This window comes from Exserohilum turcica (assembly GCF_000359705.1).
Source record: "Exserohilum turcica Et28A unplaced genomic scaffold SETTUscaffold_4, whole genome shotgun sequence".
In the NCBI taxonomy this organism is placed as follows: Eukaryota; Fungi; Ascomycota; class Dothideomycetes; order Pleosporales; family Pleosporaceae; genus Exserohilum; species Exserohilum turcicum.
In genome coordinates this window covers 580,955-603,165 of record NW_007360247.1, presented here as the reverse complement: position 1 = coordinate 603,165, position 22,211 = coordinate 580,955, and the positions used below count along the sequence as shown (strand labels likewise).

Genomic DNA, 22,211 nt, shown 5'->3' with positions numbered 1-22,211 from the left:
ACATGCCCCGAAAGGGAAGCACCGCCGCTGGGCAGTGCCGCATGTCCACCGCCGTCGCTGTCTCTGCAAGGCCCATAGCTGCTTACCCTCGCGAAGCAAAAATGCATGTCCCGTTCACTGTCCAGCCTGTCAGTTGGGGTTGCCATGTCGGCCCTTTGGCGCTTGCGCCCCCTTCGAAAGTGGAGACGCACCAAGCTCGCGTGGACGGATTCCCTGGTCGGAAGCATCTAGCGGTATACCTCTCGTATCGTCATGTCAGGTCGTACCCGACGTTTGGCAGCGCATCCGTCCGGGCATGGCCACTGTTATGAGGAGCGCGGGGAGCACATGTCAAGGAAAAGCTTGATAAGCGAGTGCCGCCGAAGACAAAAATGACCTGTCAGGCGCCTGACAAGCGAAGGAAGCACCATGGTCCAGCACATGTCAGTCCCGATCGGAACCATCTCGGCGCCCGTACCCGCGTTCTGGATTAGCCCAAGTCGGCCTTCAGCGAAAACGAGTGATTGCAGGCAGAGTGACGACTTACCACGCGCGTCTCCATGTCGACAGAAACGGCGCTATGACAGCCAAGCAGGTTCACAAACTATGCGGCTGACAGCGCGCATGTGTAGCAGTCGCCGCTTCTTCGAGCTGGTAGCTATCAAATGGCCAAAGAAGGATCCGTGAGATTAGACTTTCGGGCATTTCAAGCTTTGCACGCTGTTTTCGCCTTGTCGACATATCTTAACTGTTTTAGCAGTGGCCCTACAACAATGGAACGAACATCCTGATCTCACCATGCAACAAAGGTATCCAGAAAACAGTGTAGCTGCTATTACCATAACAGTATCAAGTAAAGCAGCCCAGACCTCTACCCAGCCAGTAGCGTGGTGAAAACCAGGAGGTGATAGGATAAACAGGGCCTGTTGCCTTGGAGTACTTGAGCATTCACGTATTGTCGCATTATCAAATAGAGTCTACTTTACCCCACTCCTCAAAACTTACAGGCCGATGCACGTTTTATCTCTCTCACTTGGAGCAGGACTCAAGGCACCAATCTTTGCCACCTCCTTCACCGTAGCACAGCCGCTAGTCTCTTACCGGTACCCCATATAAATAGGCTTCGTAGCCTGTCAGTCTCATTCACACCCTTTACCACACACTTGTCCAACTATCAACACCCAGAATCGTTGTGTACTCAAGTATATCCACAAAACCCCAGTGCGTCAAGACCGCTGACCTATGGTCTACTTTATACTAACCTTGCAGCATCATTCAACAGCTTTTAAGCACTTTACTCCGTCGGCTGCGAGGGTGTATCACTTCCTCCACACCAAATCTGACTATCCCACGCCGTTTACATCCAACATTCTTTGCACTCCACCTCTAGTATGAGTAGACAGCTGGATCCTACAGCTAGCAGGTTCGCGCCAAACGGCCGTCGGCAGAAAGACGCGAACCATCAGGCGAGTAGCCTTCTTGCAACCCACCTTGAGGCTCGTGTCGTCAACCTGGAAGACCAGCATGCAAACTTACAAGACGAGGTTGGTACTCTCAAAGAGCTCTTTCATGACCTTTCCTCCGCCGTCGACAAATTGAACAAGGATAGTTCGCCAGTAGACGTCAAAGCCTCACACCAAGATGCCAAAAAGTTCAGCCTCGAGTTGGAAAAACTCAAAGAGAGGGTTCTTGAATCGGTCAGCGGCGATCATGACAAGCTGAAGGGGACCGGTAGTACTATCTCCAAGCCGAATGACATTGTCACTGCCAGCGTCACAGCCAATAAGTCCATCCCTCCTCACATGCGAGGAAAGGCATCTCAGTCAGACAACGGCAACAAGTAAGTCCCCGTAACATAACTTGATATCTTCGATTTTGTTGAGCCATTCCAAACTAATCAGTTACAGGCCCCAGCAGCAGGTTGTGTCCGGCAACCGCGACACTCCGGCCGTGGAAGTCAATGTCAGTTTTCAGCAGTCTCCGATGCCGGTGCCATCCCCACCTCTTTCTCCAAAGCCCGCCGCCCAGGACAAATCTACCAAATACATCCCCCCCATTGACAAGCAGGCCTGGAAACCGTACCATCTTACAACTATGGTCCCGTTTTCAGGTCAGATTCCTTATACTGAAGTCACGTTTCATCCAGACTTCCTCGCCAATCATCTGGGCGGGACACCTTGGTCACCAGGCCTACGCTTCATCAAAGGCAAGGGTACGTGCATACTCAAGAACCGTACATACTACCAGATCGATCCGGAGAACGAGCCATACCTACCCAAAGCACCTGGCGAGCACGGTGCCAAGCTCACAGCGTTCTTCAACAAGGCTCCCGAAGACGAATTCTGCGACCTTTTCGACAATGGTTCCAACTCTTATGAAAATGTACCCATGTTCGTCCTTGTCAACAAGCGTTACGTGTACTATGGCAACTACTCACAGACCCGTTGGTCAGACAAGTTGGACCATGACACGATGATGACTAAGGTGCCTGACCATGTCAAGGACTTTTGGGCTGAGGAGCTCAGTGCCCCGACGCGTGAGAAGTGGGTTACCGAAGAGCTGAAGAAACATTTCTTCCGCAAGCCAGAGTACAACGGCCGTCTTTTCGCTGCCCCGGAAAACGAGACTACTGTCGACTCTGCAGAAGATGCCAAGCTCACTGAGAAGATGGCTAGAGATGTGCGCAAGTACGTCGACGAGCTTCGTCAGTGGGAGCGTGAGGCTAGTATGAAGGCTTCCCTGATCAAAAAGCAATTCATTCTTGAAGCATTCGATACGGTAGGTGATTTCTCAACCATGGCTGGGACGGTGCTAACTCAACATAGTCTGACATGGATGAGCTTCCTGCGCTTCGCCTCTGGTGGGAATACCTCGAGTGTGTCGACTGGAGGAAGGACTTCTATGACCTCCTGGTTACCCTCCAATCGCGTGAGGGGCAGAAGTACGCCTAGTCAACTGAGGCAGTGGGTTTGATCACTTGAGTTGAACACTGATGCAAGCGGGACTGGTTGAACTCTGATGGAAGGGCAATGATCAGCTCAATGTGACTTCAAAGTCAATACCTTTGGCTGTTCGTGCTCAAGAAAAAAGCGACATGTGCGACGGTTAAGTCCCGGTTGGAAAAGGGGTTGGTTGGTTTTCTTTCAGGCTGTGGGTTGATTGTTCTTATCGGGACTTGGGTCATGTTACATTGCTTGACATGTCAAAGTGTGCTTGTGTGCACCTGGAAAAGTCACCAGTTTGATAGTATCAAGACGAGTTCATGTGTAATATCTCTACTACTAAAGCTGTGCCGTGCCAACGTGCCAGGCAAGTCCGTACTAAAGCTGTATTTGGAATATTCCTTCGAACTGCCTTTCCAGCATGCTGAAACTGCAGCCACTCCCCAAATCACCATCACTACAGTGCTTATCGCCGTGTGGCCTAGTCTGCGGCCTTACCATCTAAGACTGAGCATCCAAGCCACAAACTAGACGTTCATCACTGTAACCGGGTGCTCAGCACACTTTCTGCATCTGACTCGTCACAAACCTGGCACTCGGGCCATGCTTCATCTATCGGCCGTCCACGCGGTATGAAAAGCTGCTCAGCCCCGTCTCCTATGATGATGGGAATGGGCATCACTGCATCACGCTATCGAATACTATATCGTAGGGTCAGATGACGTATCGCCTCGCGTCGCCCACCAGAGAATTTGTATTCTGGAATTGTTTCGGTACGCATGAGAGGGGAACTGGCGTTGCTAAGTGTAGCTGCTTAGCCAGCTTTATGTTCTTCGCTCGCAGTATCGTCGCACAAACAAGCTTCTAATCCTGGTTTCCTTCCAAAACCAACATGTCCCATCTCCCTGAGTGGAACAAGGCTCTTTGCGGAATGCATAATCTAAAGGGACACAACCAACAAGACGCCACCATGATGAGTGGCGAGCTTGCTGCGCATAAGCGAGCGCCTCTTCGTTTCGCGCTCAGTGACTACCGACATGCCTTGCACGCCATCTCTCCACCCCATCCATAACGTCCCTTGCAGTCCTCGTGCAAAACCCATTTACCAAGTCTCGCTATGTACCTTCATCACCACCACCCAAACACACTGACCACCACCATGGAAACGCTGAAGCCTCGAGACTAATACCTCAAATCGGAACAAGCCTCGCAAATACCCGGCCAAGACCATTTTTTCAAGTAAAAAGGGACCCACATGTCATATATCAAGCATCAAAGGTCATGGGGGTTTTTTTTGCACGCGTTACCCGATTTCCCCGCGGATTGGCAACTTCCGGTTGTTTTTAACAAACACATCCCTGCTGTTATTCATCTACTGTACATGAGCCCGAGAAAACGGGTGCGTGCTCCGTCTGGCTCGTCACAACAGTCGATTGTTTCTTGAGAGTGTTATTGGCTGGCTTTGGGGGGGGGGCGCAGTTAATAATGGCGTTTTTTCTGGGTGTGGTATGGTTACACGGGGGGGTTGTTCTCGATATGCAGCTTGTGTGGAGAAGAAGTGGCCGAGATGGCTGCGCTTGGTAAGGCTTTGGCACTTGTACATGATACAATATCCGGAGAAGAGTGCGCGTGACACCGTATTTGGATCCTTAGAGGTTCGGGAGAGATATAATAGGGAAGGTATGCTGGGCTCTGAAGGGTTGTGTTACTCTCCTCAAGCATTGCCTTTGGTTCATTATACATTGTCGAGTATACTACACTCAATATGAAAGCCTCGGCAGTGTTCTCAGCAGCCGCGTCGCTGTTCGCGACTGTCAGCGCCCATGGAGCCGTCGACAAGTATATTGTAGGCGACACATCATACGCTGGGTGAGTTCACTTGGTACATGTAAGCCATTTCGAAGACTGACAAGGCTAGATGGCTACCATACAACTCCGCAGCTGGACAGAAGAGTATCCAGCGACAATACCCATCCTTTGACCCTCTGTACATCAAGGACCTCTCTGTAAGGCCTCCGCACAACACAATATGATGAGTAACCTCTAATTATCTCAGACTGTCAACATCCGATGCAACAACGCAGGCGTGCTGGGCACCGGTCTCACTGGCACCATCGCCGCAGGCGCCACACTGAAGACACACTGGGCGCAATGGACTCACCGACCGACGTCGTTTCTCGTCTACATGGCCAAGTGCCCGGGATCCTGCAACAGTTGGGACGGCTCTGGCAAAGTCTGGTGTACGTACACATGGATATGCTTGTCACTCATTCATACAAACACCACCCTGCTGACGCCCCCTCCCCAGTCAAAATCTACGAGCAAGGCCTCATCTCCGGCACCGAAAACGCAGGCATCTGGGCCGGCGACGCCATCCTAGACACTCTCTACGCCACCGTCACCATCCCTGCCACACTGGTGGCTGGTGAGTACCTCATCCGACACGAGCTCATCGCCGTGCACCAAGCCAACAACCCCCAATGTAAGCCCCATTGATTGCCCTGGCCCCCCTCCATCCATCCCGCCCTCCCCCACTAACACCAGCACGCAGTCTACCCAGAATGCGCCCAATTCACCGTGACGGGCTCCGGCACCGCATCGCCGCCCTCGTCGGTCCTCGTGTCCTTCCCCGGCGCCTACTCCGCGTCCGACCCAGGCATCGACTTCAACATTGACTCGCCCGCCGCCAAGACCGCAACGTCGTACCCGGTTCCTGGGCCGCCCGTGTGGGACGGCGCATCCGGTGGTACTGCGCCGCAGCCGCAGCCGTCGGCTACGGTTGCGCCGACCACCATGATGACCAGTGCCACGCCTGTGCCGTCGGCATCGGCCGCGCCCCCGGCGACCTGCCAGGTCCAGAAGTATGGCCAGTGTGGCGGCAAGTCGTATACCGGCTGTACGGTCTGTGCTAGTGGCTCGACGTGTGTGGCTAATGGCGAGTATTACAGCCAGTGTGTGTGAGGGGAGATGACGGTCCTGAGAGTTTTGTGGGTTGATTTTTTGAGTGGATGGTTATTCAATGTAGTATCGTTTTAGTAACGTAGGCATGTCACTTTCGCTTCTGGAATGGATACATCGCATCGTGTATCGAGTAGGCATATCATGACTATTTTGCGTGGCATGCAGTGATTGCACTGGCAACTTTCCAGTGATGGTGGTGCGGCTGTAAGATTCCAGTCGCCATGCATAGGTGTAGTGTTGACGACATGATACTTCGATTCATTGTAATACGAGTAGTGAGCTGTATGAAGTATCGTGCGAGATCTAGTCTGTTGGAGTAACTGCTTTTGCGGCTTCCCTTGTCACGATAGATGTACGTAGATAACATTTCGCCGTTCTGACAAACCCAAAGCCGTGACTCAGCACTAAGAAAAAAATTATTAGACTTTATCGATACTGTGCCGCTTGAAACATGTCCAAACATACCCATTTCCCCCCCATCTGGACGTACGCTATTGTGCAGATGTGAAGGATGTTCGTCTTGTTCACGGATTCCGCTTTTCCACAGCCGCAATCTTGGGCAGGGCGTCGCGCAGCTCCTCCTTGTCTTTTTCTGTTGGGGTGAACCCGAGCTTCTCTTCAGCCACGTCGGATAGGTAGAGACCAGCACCTGCATACGCCATGACGCCCACACCAATAAACATGCGCGTCTTGGGCTGCATGCTCTTGAACCATCTGGCGACAATTAGCATGGAAATAGTGGGACTCGGTTAGCCGGGATGTTCGTACTGCCAGACGGCCATGCTGGGCGTTGCAAAGTCGGAGTGCGGTGGTCAGATGGGATGACGAGGCAAAGGATTCGACAATGCCAAGCTCAAGCCACGTTCCGGTCGCAGCAATGTCGCTCCCATGCCCTGACCTCAACACAATATTTACAGTTGAGATTGGCACCTTATCGCCCTGTCATCCCCTGAAGCCTGTCGCCACCGAACAGGGAAATGACATGTTAACCTGGAACTGCCAGCACCAAGCGCCGCAACTCCGCACCGTCTCCGCAGCTTGAGGACAGATGTGTGCGCTATTACCGCCCGCTTCCTAGGCCCCCGCCCGCACCAGACGCCTATTAATACCCTCGCAAGATGCCCGGCTTCCGCCGCTGGGGCAGGTCCAAGTTTGAGCGGAATCCAGAGTCATCGTTCAAGCTGCTCGCCGCCATCATCGTCATCACGCTCTACCTGCTCTTCAAGGAGTTTCAAAACCCAACGTTCCGCGACCGAGGCGCGAAGCATGGCGCACAGATACAGTATGCCAACTGGAATGGCACGGGCAAGCCAGACGAGCCGCGGGCAGAGGGCGTGCGCAATGCCATGAGATACACCTTTTGGAAGTACAGGGAGAACGCGTGGGGCTGCGATGACGTGCTGCCCGTGTCGGGGGGCAATTCGTCGTCGAGGAACGGCTGGGGGGCTTTCATCGTAGACTCGGCGAGCACCCTGGCGCTCATGGGGCTGTGGGACGAGCTGGCGTATTCCGTGGAGCATATTGTGGCTATCGACTTTACCCAAACAGAGGACCTGGTCGACCCCTTCGAGACGACGATACGCTATCTGGGCGGGCTGCTTTCCATTGTGGACTTGTACGATGTGGGGCTCATACCCGAGGACGTACTGACGAGCGACGCGCGCGATCTCGTCCTCGAGCAAGCTGTGACTCTGGCAGACAAGCTTGCACCGGCGTACGATACACTCACGGGCCTGCCCTGGCCGCGTGTAGACTTCCAGACGGAGCGCGGCGAGCCCAATCCCTCGTTTGTCCTGCACAACGACCCTGCGCAGCGCGAGTATGACCACCCTATTGTTGGACCTGCACGAGCTGGCTCGTCGGTACTCGAAAACCGCGTCCTGACCAGACTGACGGGTAATGCCGTCTACACGGAAAATTCCACAAGAGCATGGGCGCCGCTGGTATGGTCGCAGTGGAAGACTCCGTGGCCCGGAATGGTAGATGCGCCCATCGATATCATGACAGCAGAGCCTGTTCGCCGCCAGAGACACTGGGACGGTGGGCACGATTCCTACTACGAGTATCTGGCCAAGATGACGCTTTTGGCGCCGCCCTCGGACCCTCATCTCAAAACGTACAAGGACCGCTTCGTGCGAGCCGCATACTCTCTCCGCACACACCTGAGCTCACGCTCCGCACCCGCCGCCGGCCACTTCATGCAGCACCTGTACATTGGCCGCCAAGACGACGACGAGTTCGAAAACAAGCAAGGCCACCTCGCCTGCTTCGCGCCCGGCACCATCCTGCTCGCCTCACAGCTCTACAACCAGCCGGACCTCCGCACCTTTGCGCTCGCGCTCCTCGAAGGCTGCCGCCACACGTACTCGTCCACCCCGACCAAAATCGGACCCGAAACCTGGTCCTGGATCCCCAAATTCGGCTACGTCGCTCCGCTGCACATGCCCGAGACCAAGCGCCAGCAGCAAGAAGCCTTTGCCACGGGCATCTGGTCGCACAACCCGGCCTACAAGGGGCGCCCCGAGTACGTCGAAAGCCTCTTCTACGCCTGGCGCATCACGGGCGAATCTCGCTACCGCGAATGGGCCTGGGACGCCTTTTCCGCGCTCGAAACGCACTGCAAGGCGCCGTTTGGATATGCCCAGCTCAAAGATGTGTATGACACGCATACCCAGGGCGAAGCCAAATGGGTCGATATGCAAGAAAGCTTTTGGGCCGCTGAAACCCTCAAGTATCTCTGGCTTACGTTTGCGGATGTCGAGGTTGCCAGTCTGGATAGCTGGGTGTTTAGTACAGAGGGACATCCATTTCGCATGATTCGTTGAGCTGTGTGTTTGCCGAGTGCGTGAGGCTATCTTATCTTGTCTTGTTTTCCAGCTGTGTCAAAGAAGCTGTGAGAAGTGTTGGGGGAAAACAAACCAAAAAAAATATTAAGTGCGCCGTGAGATTGATTGAGTGGCTTGATTGAGTCCATGCCCATTTTCAAGTCCACAATCACTACAATCATGCACAAAAGAAAAAAAAGTATCTTTTTTAAAAACAAAAAAAAGATGGAGAAAATGGAAGAGATGCCCTGTACGCTTCCCCCTTTTTTTTGCCTGTTATGCCGAGCTACGTAATGATACCCGGAAATTTTGCATGTCTGTCTGTATGCGTATCTGTCTGTCTGTCTGTCTATCTGTGTTATTGCTCGACTTGTAGTATAGTATCGCATCATCGTATGGGATTTGTATGGGCAAGTAGTAATATCTTCCCCCCCCCCATGAAAAAACCCCCTCATGAGAATGTCGGGAAGAGAAAAAAAAAGGGGAGGTGGAGAGGGGGGAAAAACGTCTTAGCAGGATAAGCACTAAGTCAAGATTTAAAACTACGTAAGCAAAGTTCAGCTACAGATTATAAATTTGGGTTTTTTGTTTGTGCAAGATGATGATGATAGCATATATAACTAACTATGCAAGATACAAAGATGATGCAAAGATGCAAAGATGCAAGTGGAGAAGATGGAAGCTTTGTACTTGCATTATTATATTAGTTTTTGTAGCTAGCCCAGGCCTTTATCTTTTTGTTTATATAGTATGCAAGTATACAAGAATTAACAATAATAGGGTGCTGCTATTGTTGTTGTTGTTGTTGTTTTTAGTATATGCTACGTACACAAGTGACCAAACCAACCAACTAACCAACTAACCAACTAACTAACATTTGGGGGAAAAAAAGGGGAGGGGGGGGGAGGGCGGGGTTCAAGTAAAACGGCGTGGAAAGTCAAGTTTTGTAAAAGTCTAGTTTATGTTTGAAAAGAGAAAAAAGCGACATACTTGGAGTTTTTGAGAACAAGAACAACAATATCTATCACCACCACCAACACCACAGCCACACCAATAACAACAACAACAACAAAAAGTTGCTTTTCTCTCAACACACACAGATTTGAAACGGACTCATTCAATAAGAATATATTTTTGATGCGGTTCAAGCAAGACTAGAAAAGGGAAGTTTAGAAAAAAGAAAAGAAAACTCAAATACTTTAAAAAAAAGACCTAAAATACTGGGTATATCAATGAGAGGAAGGAGAGTATGTAGTAGTAGTAGTAGTGGTGGTGGTGGTAGTGGTACTAGTCCAAAAAAAAAGTTGCCAAAAAGTTAGTAAATCGGGAGAGAGAGGCAAGGGCATCGTACATGAGGGGGGGGGGAGTCAAACAGAGACATAACACACAGACAGACACACACACACACTCACTCACACAAGGGAAAACGAGGAAGTATTCCACCAACCTTGCCAGGCAGAAGCAATCCAAATATGAAACCAAAAAAAATAACCCCAGTCTGCCCCCCATATTTTTTGTCGTAAAAGAAACCTCGAAAACATGCAGGCTAAAGAGATGAAAATAATCAAGGATATAGTTGCTGGTGATGGGAGAGCAAAACAAGAGGAAGGCTGCGAGGGGGTGAGGGGAGGGGGAGGGGAGGGGAAACGAGAAAACAATGCTGATGCAGGCAAAGCAATGATGGTGGGTAAGTAATGTACCCTTTTTTTTAATGCAGACTACGGCTGCTTGTATGGAAGCAAGTTTTTGCACTTTTTTTTTCCACGTTATCCTCAGGCTGCGACAGTAGAATGCGCAAACACGCTGGTCAAGTGTTGGGCAGAAAATCTGTCGTTGACATGTACAGTCCAATCGATATGGCCAGACAGATTAGACAGTACCCAACAGGAATTTCCAGTGAAAGTCGTTGCTGGTGACGTCCAAGGCTGGATTCACGTCGCGAAGACTGGGCAACTTTTCACCCCCATTTGTGACACCACCATTAATCTTTGGCAAGGCCAGGTTGTGCAGCAGTGATACTGTGCGTCCTGATCCTGTCGAGAGCTCAAATGTGGTGCCGTTTGGACTCGCCCGACCATGTGCGTCATGCAGGGTCAGCCTCATGGTCGAGGTGATGCGGCGGAATCGCTCAAAAGCATCTTCTCGGGTGGGTTGAGCATCGCGTGGCCGTGGCATTTGCGAGGATAGCTGGTCGCGATAGTGGTCAAATGTTCTGGAGATTTGCAGCTCGGTAGGGTCCCAGCCAGGAATGGGTGGTGCATGGAGCGCTAGCTTGCTCAAACCAGTAATGGTGTTGATGAGGTTCAGCCAGTCAATCAGCGAGATGGCTTCAAACTGGTTAGAGGGTAGTTTTGTGCTGTTGTCGAGTAGCTGTTCTATCGAGCGCAGATAGGCAATGCGCAGTGACAGTTGGAAGCCCGAGGCCCAGGGGGTGCTGTCTCGATCTACGAGCTCGACGGAAGCGGCGGTTCGATATAGGTGGATGCGGGCCGCGAGCTGTAGCCATTGTAGTGTGGCTGGGATGTTGTTAGTATTGCGTCAATCACAGTGCATAGGCGAGGGCTTACCAAAATCGTTGGCCTGTGGCTTGGAAGCGAGGCGGATGTTGTCCCACTTTTCACTTAGACGATTGACTTGGGTTCGGACAACGATAGCTTGCTCCGACTGACTCCGAAACGTCTCTTCCACGTCTTCCATGTACTGGCACATGTCCATAAAAATGGGGAGAAGCGTGTCAGTCTTATTTTCCCAGGCCGAGGCTAGTTCTGAGGCGTAGTTTCGCAATATGCCCGTGTGCGACATGGAGCGCGCCTTGAGAGGCTGCATCAAGGCTATGTTGGAAGAGAGGTAGTAACAGCCCAAGTAGGCACGTTTTGCTTCCCTGTCTCGCGGATCGTCCTTGTGCAGCGGGCTTCTTGAGGGCCTTGATATGCTGTCGAGACTCAGGTCATTTGCTATGCCCAACGACAACTGGAGCAGTAACGTCACTGACACGGCCTGGGCGTCCATGTAGTGGTGGTGCCAGGCGATGAAGACCAAGAGGCCCTGGAGCAGGTCCAGGTTCTTTTCGCCCTTCATGATCTTGACCATGACTACCTTGCGGAACTCGTTGCTGAGCGCATGCTGCAGCTGTGCCGAGTCGTACGACGAGACGGTTAGTATGGCAAACATGAGTATGGGGCGGTTCTGGAAGAGGTCCTGGGAGCGGCAGTCGCGGGGCAGGATGACAAAGGGAAAAAAGTCCACCATGCCGCGGTACGTGTCGAGCAGCAGCTGCATGTGGACGAGGCTGATGGAGCGCACGAGGGGATCGAGGCGTCCGAGACAGGAGAGGGTGTCGTTGAAGGACTCCCAGAAGGGCAGCGAGCTCTCGGCCTGGGATCCGGCGGCGGGCAACAGGGTCGTCGTCGTCGTCGTCGTCGTCGTCGTCGTCGTTGTGGGCGCGACGGGCAGCGAGACGGTTTGGGCGGGCGTTTGTTTTGCCGTGGGAAGCGGCTGTTGCTGTTGCTGCTGCTGCTGCTGCTGGGCCGTCTCAAGAGGGGCAATCTGCGAGGGAATGGTGGCTACCGAGGGGAGGCTGGCCTGGGCGGGCGAGGGCGCCATGGTCGCAACAATGGCCGACAGCTTGTCGAGCTTCTTGTCAAAGTCGCGCAGCTTGCTGGGCGTCTGGCCATCGCTGCGCGCCTTTGCGGGTCGGCGGCGGGCTACATGCTCGACACACTCGACTCTAGCCTTCTGGCACCTGGGGCACGTGTGTCAATCCCATGTGGAGTAGCACGCAGCACGGCACGGGTCGAGTCTACACTTACCTCTGGCAGATGGTGGGCGTGTCGGACGGCACGCATCGGACCTTGTGCTTGCGACATCTTTCACAGGCAAAGGCGTTTCCTATGCGTCCTTCGCGGGGGTCCATGGTGGTGGCAAGGCTGGCAGTCTTTGGAGAGGGAGAGCCATCGGTCTCCGGTTGCGCGGTCGCAGTCGCGCTCATGTGGGGAAGTCCGATCATGTGCCAAGTCCGGGGAGGAGCAGCAGCAGCGAGGGCGACGAGAGGGCGGGCGATTGCGGGTACTGGGTGGTGCGCTCGCTCAACACTACGCTGACAGGCGGGATGGCGACGCGGTAGGCCATTGCAGCAGGGCAGTCGGGCGTGTCGAGGGTGCAGCCGCGGGTTTTGGCCATGTGGCGGTGCGAAATCAACAAGAATACCTCGGGTAGTATGGGCGTCGGAGCATCAATGGCCCGCGCTACGGGCGGCTGCTTGCTGCCGGCAGCGCTGCCGCCGCCTAAAAGGCCGCCGGACTGGTCCGAAATGCCGCTCCGATGGGCCGGCGGCGGCGGCATTGCGTGGGCGTGGGCGGTGGGCGTGGGCGTGGGCGGTGGGCGTGGGCGTGGGTGAGTGCCAGTGTATATATGCGGAATGTCTGGCGGCGAGGAGCGGTGCGGTTGCGGTGCTGTGCGGAGCCTGTGCCTGAGCCTGCGCTTGTGCTGTGCGTGGGCTGGCAGCGCGGCACGACCCGCCGACGCCGACAGCGACGACGAGACGGCGCGACGCGAGGCGAGGCAAGGCGACGCGAGGCGGGACAGGACAGGACGGCGCTGCGCTGCTGAGGGCGGCGGCGGTGATGCTGCTGATGCTGATGCTGAGGATGCTGCTGCGGATGCTGCTGCTGCGGCGGCGGCGGATGCTGACGATGGCGATGGCGATGGCGATGGCGATGGCGCTAAAGGTGCTGGCACCGGCGCGGCCCCGAGAGGTTGTTTCTGGTGCTGCTGCCTCGACCCTAACCCCAACCCAACCCAGGCAGCCCAGGCAGCCCATCATCCCAGCCCATCCCAGCCCATCCCAGCCCATCACCCAGCCCATCACCAGCCCATCCCATCCCATCCCATCCCAAGGCACCCTCATCCCATCCCATCCCAACCCAACCCCCCCATGGCTCACCACCCCCCCAGCGGCCCTGCGCGCGGCCTCGCAGCCACCATGGGCTGGGGCGCCAGGCCGGCGCTGCTGGTCGTCGACGTGTGCAAGGCGTACTGGAGCGACGGCAGCCCGCTCGACACCAGCAGCAACGCGGCGGCGGCGGCAGTGCCCGCAGCCATTGCAAGACTCGTCGCAGCGGCGCGGCGGGGGGCAGCGCCGTTGATCTGGACCCGCGTCGAGTACTCGGAGCCCGACATGGCAGACGCGGGGCTGTTCGCGTGCAAGGCGCCGCTGCTCGACGTCTTCCACCGCGACGACGCCCGGGGCCTGGGCGCGTGGATGCCCGGCCTCGCGCCCGCGCCCGCCGACGTGGTCGTGTGCAAGCGCTATCCGTCCGCCTTCTTCGCTACCGACCTCGCCACGCGCCTCCGCCTGGCCAGCGTCGACACGCTCGTCATCTGCGGCGTCAGTACCAGCGGCTGCGTGCGCGCAACCGCCCTGGACGCCATGTGCCTCGGCTTCCGCCCAATGGTGCGCCGCCCGTTGCATGCACACGACTCGCGCCATCGCTAACCATGGCCATGGCCTCTACTCTAGGTTGTGGGCACCGCCTGTGGTGACGCCTCGCCCGCCGTCCACGACGCCAATCTGTTTGACATGAACGCGAAGATGGCTGACGTCATCGGCGAGCCCGACGCCGTCGACAGGCTGAGCGCCGGGTGGCCGTGAAGCCGCGCGCCCCGCCGTTTGCACCTCCATGTACTGACTTACTATGCTGCCATGTACGCACCATCCGCGCACCCATGCCACGCCCGCTCTGTTGCGGCTCACCCGTCGCAGGGCCAAGCTGGCATCTCGCTCCTCGACACCAACACCAAATAGCCCCCCCCATGGCACACGCACAGGCAGAGGCAGCAGACGACGACGACAACAACAACAACAACAACAACAACAACACCACCACCAACAACAACCACATCGACAGCATCAACGCAAACAGTGGCAGGCGGGCCAGGTGTATCTAGTGCGCTGCAATCAAAGGAAAGAACAAGTGAGACATGACACACGCGCGCCCTCGTGCTCACCGCATTCTTGACACCGGCACCTACGTGCACCGCGCAGCAGCCCACCACGCTGCCCGCCACGCCACACATACTCACCACCACGCCCAATGCCGACAGAGCCCGCTGTCCTCTGCCACACACCGCCACAATCACAATGCTTGCCCACTCCAGGAACCCCCCTCACTCGATGCTCACGTCCCTCGGCGGCGCTGCTCACCCCTCTCATAGCCCCCCGAACAAGTCTCGTTGCGCCCACTCTGCAAGCCGTCTTCGGCACCAGCAAGCGCCCCCCGCCATCTCCCATGTCACGATACATTCCCTACCCCGGTGCTGAACCAATACCCGACTGCGTATGGGAGTGCTGCGGATGTCGAAGGAGATGGCTGACAAAGGAAATGGGAAACATATGCATCGGCTGCAGCCACACCTACTCTGTCGACTGTTGCCGTCTCGTTGGCTAGCCCTGCCCCTGCCCTGCCAGGCAGAGCGTGTCCAAGACGGTCATCAGAGAGGTACCCAAGCAGACGGAATCCTGCACACATCTCCCACTCACTAATCCGACTGCAGTCCAGCCATCGAGTTGCAGGCCCATGCTGAACATCCGCACAGGGCCCCTATTTAGTGTCCAATACATCTTGGTTTGCACTTTGCACCCTCACCAGAAACCTGACCTTCACACCTCGGTTCGCGTTTCCTTTGATATTACTAGCAACCAACTGACTAAACCCACGTATAGAATACTCCATGTAGCCTGATTTGATTTGCATGCTCGTGCAAAGTCCACTCTGATCTTCATCACTTCCTTCGCCTTGCCTCTTCACCACCCCAGCCATCCCTAGCTGCACATGTCCATGCAATGCTCACAGCCGCGTACCCAGCATCCACGGCATCTGCAGCCCGCCTTGACTACTCTGTCGCCATGTCTTTGCTGGCCTCCACATTGCGTAGATTGGCTCAGGAGTCAGCTCATGTGCACTCTTTCTCCACTCGTCGCTTGCATTCGCCTTGTCCGTGTCAAAGGCAATCTTCAACAGCGACTGGAAGCCAAACTTCTCATACAGCGGTTTCCCCATGGCCGACGCCTCCAGCCAGCATTCCAGATCGAGCTCGTCGGCACGCATAACACCCACGTCCATCAGCAGACATCCGATACCCCGGAGCCGATGAGCAGGATCCACAGCCATCCAGTTGAGTGCTGGCTTCCATGTCAGCGACTGGCCAAGGATATTGCCCCAACAGTTTCGGCATGGCTCATCGGAAATGGCGCGCATCAACAAAGAAAACGGATGCTCCACTCACAACAATGGGGCCGCGCCATCCAATTCGCACGAGGCTTGTACACCTGATTCAGTATCGACTCGCAAAAGCTCCGATATTCGCCTTCGGGCCACCACGGCGCTGTCAGCTCCGGCACGCCTGCTGCAAAAGGATTTGTCGTCGAAACCACCCACTGTGCGCAACCAACGGCTCTGCTGGTAACCGTGTCGAATGCATAGAACCAATGGATCGTCTCGTCCGCCTGGTGCTGTTGCCAGAAGCGTTGTTTCGATTCGCTCATGGCGGCCTCGCGATGGGCAGCCGTGTAGCCCAGAACAGGGAACAAGAGCTGCATAAAAGGTTCGTACGGCGTATAGTTGGCAGCCCAGATGACGTCCAGAATGCTGTCGAGCTCTTGCTTGGTCTTGGCTTCGCGGACAAAGTATCTCTGCCCCATGGTTGCAGGTTGGTGATGCAGATCGCGTCGTGGCGATATCGGGCTGGTAAAGTAGTCGTCGTCGTCGACGCTACCTCGCCGCCACTGCGCATGGCCAGCGGCACCGGAGATATAACATGCCCCATGTATTGGACATTGTAGATTGCCGTCTTAGGGTGAAGATTCCCAACAAGGAAGGTACCGTTGACACATTTAGCGTCTTGGCTAGCCGAGCAAGTCACACCTTTATCCCAGCACACATTCCCTGATAGCCCCTCGGAATCCACCCATCCGGGAATACTTGTATCCCTATCGGCATTCGGGTGCCAGTACTTGGTCATGGCACGATATGGCACATTGGTGTCGACGGCCAGTCCGCCTTGAGCATGGTGAGAAAGCATCCGATATGCAATATCCAGTACCTACTATACTTGCTTTTGGCTGGCATGTGCGTAATGCGCAGCCGCGCGTTGTCCATGACTAGTAGGACGTTGGCTGAAAGCGACAGCAGCAAAAGCGACAAGTAGGCAACGAAGCTGCGCGTATTGGTCGGGATGATCTCGGTGGCGTTGGCGTCCCATGATGTGCCATCCTTTTCTTCTGGTCTAGCCAGAAGCTGGTCTTCTTCTTCGCTGCGGCACACTGGCTGGTATGCTGGAGATGTTTCCATCTTGGGGGTGGTTCGTAGAAAGGGACGCCGGGGCGCGAAATGTATGCAGCTTCACAAGACAAACATGGTGCAGCCTGCGCGGTAGCTATCCAGATTTCGAGTTGTACAGGCATGCGTCACAGCCACTGCCTGGCGAGAATAGGCGTTTCCGAGCTTCGGGTCTTTGGGGGGGGGGGGATGAATGGCGACGCCATCTGTCTAGTGGGCCGTTACATCGCCGAGCAGACAGTCGTCCGGCGCTGTACCATCGAGGAAGGTCGCAAGCATCTCGAGGCGAAAGCGACAGCGACATGGAGGCTGCCTGGGACACCATCGACACTAATGCCATGGCCATTGCACTCGACGACAAGCTCGCAGACCATCTTGGTCTGCCCCCCTCGACTCGATTTCCATGGGATACAGAGCGCAGCGTATACTATGTAAAGGGCATACATGACTTGCACTGTCTGGTGGGTCCACCACCCTATTTCCATGCCTATGATTAACTCGACCAGAAACTCATCCGCAAGGCGATTGTATCAAAACACAAGGGCAGCGACCAGCCGTTTAATCTTCGACACATGTACCACTGCCTGGATGGTATACGCCAGGACATTATGTGTGCAGCCGATGACACGCCCATGCCAGCGCCTTTCTCTCACCAAGCTGGCGATGGCTTGGTTCGAAAATGCCGCGACTGGGACAAGTTGATCGCCTGGGCGAGGCGCCCTGATCAGCATGCCTGTTACGAATTCGACGACTACCGCGAAGCTACCAACACCCTGGAGAACTTTGCCTTTTGTCCACCTGCATCCCCTTATCGAGACTTTCAACGCGCCTACTTTGAGCTTCATGGACACAAGGACCCATACGAGGAGAACGAGAATGCAGAAGAAGTGGTTGTATTCTAAGACTGTGGCTTAGCATGCAGAAGAACGAAAACAGTGTCGGACTTTTTACATTTGCGTGAATCGCACTCAGCTCTTTTTCTTCTGACAAGACTTGCGAGAACATCAGCCACTCAATTCTTTACCACTTCCGAAAACCATGCGAGACGATATTAATGTAGGCTACACTACATGAGTGGCATCATTCACGAGTATTCTCGGGTCAGGGGTCGGAAAGATCGTAGCCCAGCCGGCGCTGACCACGAAAAAGACGAGGCAGACACCTTTATCCGTTCCTACACCAGTACTACTATCCGTGCTATACAAGTAGACAGCTACCCGAGTCCGCCTCATTATTACGTTTATATCCGGAGCATATGGGGGCGAGTGCAGTGCAACTACAGTTCGGAGCCGCGTGAGGGCCATGCACGACTGAAACGTTGAGAAAACTGCAATCACATACGAAAAGTAATGTTCCCGAACATGCTAAGCTGAGGTACGTATCTATCAGCACATAAATTCTATACAAGAACACCAGCGTGTACCTTTCATCAATATCAGTTTCTTCTACAGTTTCACTGTATGATGAAAGAGCCTCCCACGACTTCGACCAAGCTGACATTTACTAGGACGCAGCAATTCATATAGCCCACCATGCACCCCACGGTCGCTTTAATACCCTTCTTTGCATTCATAACAACAATCTCTGCAGTTCCCATATCTCTACATACCGTAGCACGATCCGTACCCGATATCAATCAAGTTGCCCGGAATCCAGCACCGATTGATGGCAGAGTCAACTGGGAAGACGGCAAGCCCTCTCTCGGCGATACTAGCAATATCTCCAAGGAGGATCTCAAGAAGCTCAAGGACCTTATACATCACTTGCTTGGAGAACGAGCCGCCCCAGATGTCGCGGGCATCGTGGTAGACAGAAGTATCGGTGATGTGCAACGACCTGCGCGAGACCCTGTTTATTTTCACGTCTGAAATTTGATATAGTGTCGGTTTAGACGGTCTCAAGTACGCAACGTTCTTTTCACAATGATATCAGATTGCTAATCGAGATTAGTCGCTTCAATTGCTACCATCAGTAGCCTGTACCTATCACACTGTATGCTTTCAGCCAGCCAGATTCAATAAAAAGAACATTCATATGGAGCCCTTTGCCTCATTTCATTCCGTCGTTCATCTCTTCACTCTCAAGCAGGCCATATTCATTAACAATTCCCTGCCATTCTCTACGCAACAGCCCGTGTACAGCCATCCGTAGCGCCGCTACTGCAGCGGTATCCGATCACAACCTGCATTCAATGGAACACCACGTAAGTTGTGTTCTGGCAAATGTGTCACAGCACACAATCGCCTTTCGACTCAGTGGCAGCTGCCGTGACACAGTGCCGAGCTTGATGTGCTACAGGGTTACACGGAGATGAACACTGAACAGGCCTTGACGCAGTTTAGCAAGCCTATCAGATGTGCCGAGTCCGATGGCACGATAAGGCTTGTTGTACTAGTGTCCGGGCCATAGTTCACGTTACCAACCCACCCTAGCTCATCCGTTCACCGGACCGCGTAACACCAACCCGCATACAGACGAGCGTCTCGACCAGAGATGCACACAAAGTCCATCCTTGTATACCATTTCTTTACCTTGTACACTTGCGCAACGCCGTACAACGCCATCTTACCTTCAGGGTGCGCCCATGCCCTGCCCATTTTCCAGTCGTCAATCTATCTTGTTCTGCCGTTGCAACTTTCTCGTATAGTGGACAAGATGCGGATAATGACATTGTGCGATATGCTGCCAGTTGGCTTACCAGTCGCCGTCTGTTACCTGCCTGGCGGCGCGCAGCCTTTGTTTGCACGCCTGCGCCGCTCTTGAGGAACGGGTAGTAGCGTTAAGATGTCCAATGACCACACATGCTTGCCGTTTGCTTGTGTTGATCGCTTCTGATTGAAGCCCGCTTTTGTCTCTGCTGAAACCGCAGGTGCTGTCTATTGTCCGAGATTACGAGCATCTGCTGTCTCATTTTTGCGAGTACGCACCATGCCATGATGCCAGCACTTTGTCTTGTTTCTTCCCGCCACTCGATTCCGCGGCGGCCGGGAAGCGACGCGGATGTCGGACCGTTCATCAATGTTGTTACCTGGATCTTGCTGATTACTTCCGCGCTGGCGGTTCTGACTAGACTGATTACGAAACGCGTTCTGCGGAGGAGAATCGATATTGACGACGCTTTTGTCGTCCTGGCTCTAGTACGTCTGACTAATGCATAGGATACTTTGTCCAAGTGTGCTAATTGGTTATGAGCAGACGGCCAGCATAGCGTCAGGGGCGGCTGTTAGTATCCAGACGGAAAATGGTCTTGGGAGAGACATCTCGTTGCTGACCACAGGTCAGATTGTGGCATATCGGAAAGTAAGAGGCTGGATACTTTCCTCAATCGCATGCTGATCGAATAGTAGGCTGAATATGCAAATAACATGCTGTATATCGCGACACTGGGATTCGCCAAATTATCCATCATCTCACTCCTCATGATGCTGACTGCCTCAAAACTGCACCGCAATCTCGGTCTAGCACTGGCCTGCTTCATTGCACTCTGGGCCGTGTTTTCAATCTGCGTTTCAGCATTCCAATGCGGAACCATTGAGCCATGGCGTTTTCTGGGAAACAATCGGATATGCTTTGACATTGCATGCCTCGCCGTCGACTTTACCATCACAATGCTAACAGTCTCCAGGTCTCTTTCTGGCGTGCCATGGGTGTCGTCAATATTCTCACCGACCTAGCGCTCATTGGATTCCCCATGCACGTCGTCATTACGCTGCAAATGAGTACTACGAAGAAAATCACCATCCTCACTTTTTTCGGCGCGCGCTCACTGTACGCCCCCCCCCCTCTTCCCCCTCCTCATAACAACAGCACCATCTCACCCCCGCCAGAGACATCGTAGCCACATCGGTCCAAATGCTCTACCTCTCGGGCTTCTCCTCCGCAAACCCCACATGGCACCTCTGGAAATGGACGCTCCTGGCCCAAATCATCCAGTGCATCACCATCATCACCTCGTGCGTACCGTACATCCGGCCGCTGCTCGAATCCGTGCCCTCAGGCCTCTACGCAAGCGACGATCTGCGTCGCAGAGGCACCTCCTCAGACCACTGCGGCGCTGTGTCCCGCGCCAAAAACAACAATAACAACAATAGTGCGAGTAGTTCCTACCAACTCTCCAGCATCGCATCTAGGTTCCACACCGGGCTACCCCGGAAACCCCCAATCCCAATTCACGCCCCCGCCACGCGAACCCGCAGCTTCTGGCCGTCGTCCCTCCTGCTCGCTGCGCAACCGCAACCGCAACCGCAAACTACACATGCAACGTCCGCCACGGGTGTCCCTGGCGGTCCGCGCCGTCTGGATGGCGAGACCGACGTGGAGATCACGGCTGTGCTGCATACACAGCGTGAGGAGAAGAGGTGGGATGCCGCGAGTACGGCGAGCCATTCTAAGATCCTTAGGACGACGGTTGTAAGTGCGGAGTGGGAGGAGGCAGAAGCGCAGGAAGATAGGGTGAAGGTGAAGGTGAGCGGGGTGGGAAGGGGGGGTGAGGCCGATGAGATTGAGGTTGTGAGATGAAAGTATTTGTTATCATCGTGGGTTTTTTTGGTGTGTTTTGTAGGTTTTTGTGCTGGTGCTGGTGCTGGTGCTGGTGCTGGTGCTTGGCTGAGATGAGATGATCGAGTCTTTGATACCATATAATAGTATTATATTAGACCTTTAAAAATTTTTTTCTTTCTTCCCTTTCCTTCTTTCTTCTTGCGGTTATACGGATTTGTCTGTGTATATATATCCCTGCCTCTTCCCTCCCTCTTCCCTCCCCCCGTTCTCTTTCTCGTTCTCATTTTCTCCATCTCCATCTCCATCTCCATCTCACTCCTACAAAACTCACACACGCTTGGCATACTCCCCCTCATCCCTTCCCAAACCGCCCCAGTGTGTCCCCCCCCCCCTTTTTTTTTACCAGAACCAAACCAAAACCACGCTATGTTAAGTATGCATTCTCCTCCTTCTGCTCCTCCTGCTCCTCCTCTTCTTCTCACCGCGGAACTCGAAAATATATATATACCGCTTTTACTTACTTGCCTACAGGCCGTTTTCCCCCCCCCCCAGCTGTGAGAAGAAGGCGTGGATACCCGGGATCGCAAGCGTGTATGTAAGTACCCCGGAACAAACTAATGCATGGATGGATGGATGGATGGATATATCTGGTATTTTCGGGTTTGACT

General features: G+C 54.2%; 12 protein-coding genes across 12 annotated transcripts; 8 read left to right on the top strand and 4 right to left on the bottom strand.

The window, feature by feature from the left end:
* The first annotated feature begins 255 nt into the window (after positions 1–255).
* Positions 256–743, top strand: SETTUDRAFT_164246 (uncharacterized protein). Its single transcript, XM_008030129.1, has one exon. It carries the CDS (start codon positions 409–411, stop codon positions 664–666), a length of 258 nt encoding a protein of 85 aa, XP_008028320.1. The 5' UTR covers positions 256–408; the 3' UTR covers positions 667–743.
* A 627-nt stretch (positions 744–1,370) lies between these two features.
* Positions 1,371–2,930, top strand: SETTUDRAFT_21191 (uncharacterized protein; the record flags this gene model as incomplete). The annotated part of the gene is made up of 3 exons (XM_008029802.1): positions 1,371–1,819; positions 1,887–2,757; positions 2,805–2,930. 3 exons carry the CDS (start codon positions 1,371–1,373, stop codon positions 2,928–2,930), a joined length of 1,446 nt encoding a protein of 481 aa, XP_008027993.1.
* Positions 2,931–4,686: 1,756 nt separating this feature from the next.
* SETTUDRAFT_155190 (glycoside hydrolase family 61 protein) lies at positions 4,687–5,833 on the top strand (the record flags this gene model as incomplete). The annotated part of the gene is made up of 6 exons (XM_008030128.1): positions 4,687–4,790; positions 4,840–4,927; positions 4,978–5,161; positions 5,230–5,403; positions 5,473–5,693; positions 5,726–5,833. The coding sequence occupies 6 exons, from the start codon at positions 4,687–4,689 to the stop codon at positions 5,831–5,833; spliced, it is 879 nt and encodes a 292-aa protein (XP_008028319.1).
* Positions 5,834–6,406: 573 nt separating this feature from the next.
* On the bottom strand, positions 6,407–6,664 carry SETTUDRAFT_21189 (uncharacterized protein; the record flags this gene model as incomplete). Its single annotated transcript, XM_008029801.1, has 2 exons — positions 6,407–6,596; positions 6,651–6,664. The coding sequence occupies 2 exons, from the start codon at positions 6,662–6,664 to the stop codon at positions 6,407–6,409; spliced, it is 204 nt and encodes a 67-aa protein (XP_008027992.1).
* A 292-nt stretch (positions 6,665–6,956) lies between these two features.
* SETTUDRAFT_164245 (glycoside hydrolase family 47 protein) lies at positions 6,957–9,172 on the top strand. The gene has a single exon (XM_008030127.1). The coding sequence runs from the start codon at positions 7,001–7,003 to the stop codon at positions 8,705–8,707; it is 1,707 nt and encodes a 568-aa protein (XP_008028318.1). The 5' UTR covers positions 6,957–7,000; the 3' UTR covers positions 8,708–9,172.
* A 1,327-nt stretch (positions 9,173–10,499) lies between these two features.
* Positions 10,500–12,695, bottom strand: SETTUDRAFT_138486 (uncharacterized protein; the record flags this gene model as incomplete). The annotated part of the gene is made up of 3 exons (XM_008030126.1): positions 10,500–11,223; positions 11,275–12,449; positions 12,517–12,695. 3 exons carry the CDS (start codon positions 12,693–12,695, stop codon positions 10,577–10,579), a joined length of 2,001 nt encoding a protein of 666 aa, XP_008028317.1. The 3' UTR covers positions 10,500–10,576.
* Positions 12,696–12,709: 14 nt separating this feature from the next.
* On the bottom strand, positions 12,710–13,048 carry SETTUDRAFT_21186 (uncharacterized protein; the record flags this gene model as incomplete). The annotated part of the gene is made up of 1 exon (XM_008029800.1): positions 12,710–13,048. The coding sequence occupies one exon, from the start codon at positions 13,046–13,048 to the stop codon at positions 12,710–12,712; it is 339 nt and encodes a 112-aa protein (XP_008027991.1).
* Positions 13,049–13,640: 592 nt separating this feature from the next.
* On the top strand, positions 13,641–14,480 carry SETTUDRAFT_138482 (uncharacterized protein; the record flags this gene model as incomplete). The annotated part of the gene is made up of 3 exons (XM_008030125.1): positions 13,641–14,159; positions 14,226–14,410; positions 14,469–14,480. 2 exons carry the CDS (start codon positions 13,641–13,643, stop codon positions 14,355–14,357), a joined length of 651 nt encoding a protein of 216 aa, XP_008028316.1. The 3' UTR covers positions 14,358–14,410; positions 14,469–14,480.
* A 1,072-nt stretch (positions 14,481–15,552) lies between these two features.
* Positions 15,553–16,406, bottom strand: SETTUDRAFT_138480 (uncharacterized protein; the record flags this gene model as incomplete). The annotated part of the gene is made up of 2 exons (XM_008030124.1): positions 15,553–15,887; positions 15,992–16,406. 2 exons carry the CDS (start codon positions 16,404–16,406, stop codon positions 15,553–15,555), a joined length of 750 nt encoding a protein of 249 aa, XP_008028315.1.
* Positions 16,407–17,345: 939 nt separating this feature from the next.
* On the top strand, positions 17,346–17,945 carry SETTUDRAFT_21183 (uncharacterized protein; the record flags this gene model as incomplete). The annotated part of the gene is made up of 2 exons (XM_008029799.1): positions 17,346–17,504; positions 17,550–17,945. The coding sequence occupies 2 exons, from the start codon at positions 17,346–17,348 to the stop codon at positions 17,943–17,945; spliced, it is 555 nt and encodes a 184-aa protein (XP_008027990.1).
* A 630-nt stretch (positions 17,946–18,575) lies between these two features.
* Positions 18,576–18,911, top strand: SETTUDRAFT_32853 (uncharacterized protein; the record flags this gene model as incomplete). Its single annotated transcript, XM_008029882.1, has 1 exon — positions 18,576–18,911. The coding sequence occupies one exon, from the start codon at positions 18,576–18,578 to the stop codon at positions 18,909–18,911; it is 336 nt and encodes a 111-aa protein (XP_008028073.1).
* Positions 18,912–19,979: 1,068 nt separating this feature from the next.
* SETTUDRAFT_93153 (uncharacterized protein) lies at positions 19,980–21,561 on the top strand (the record flags this gene model as incomplete). Its single annotated transcript, XM_008030123.1, has 5 exons — positions 19,980–20,180; positions 20,239–20,343; positions 20,391–20,633; positions 20,669–20,811; positions 20,871–21,561. 5 exons carry the CDS (start codon positions 19,980–19,982, stop codon positions 21,559–21,561), a joined length of 1,383 nt encoding a protein of 460 aa, XP_008028314.1.
* Between the last annotated feature and the right edge of the window lie 650 nt (positions 21,562–22,211).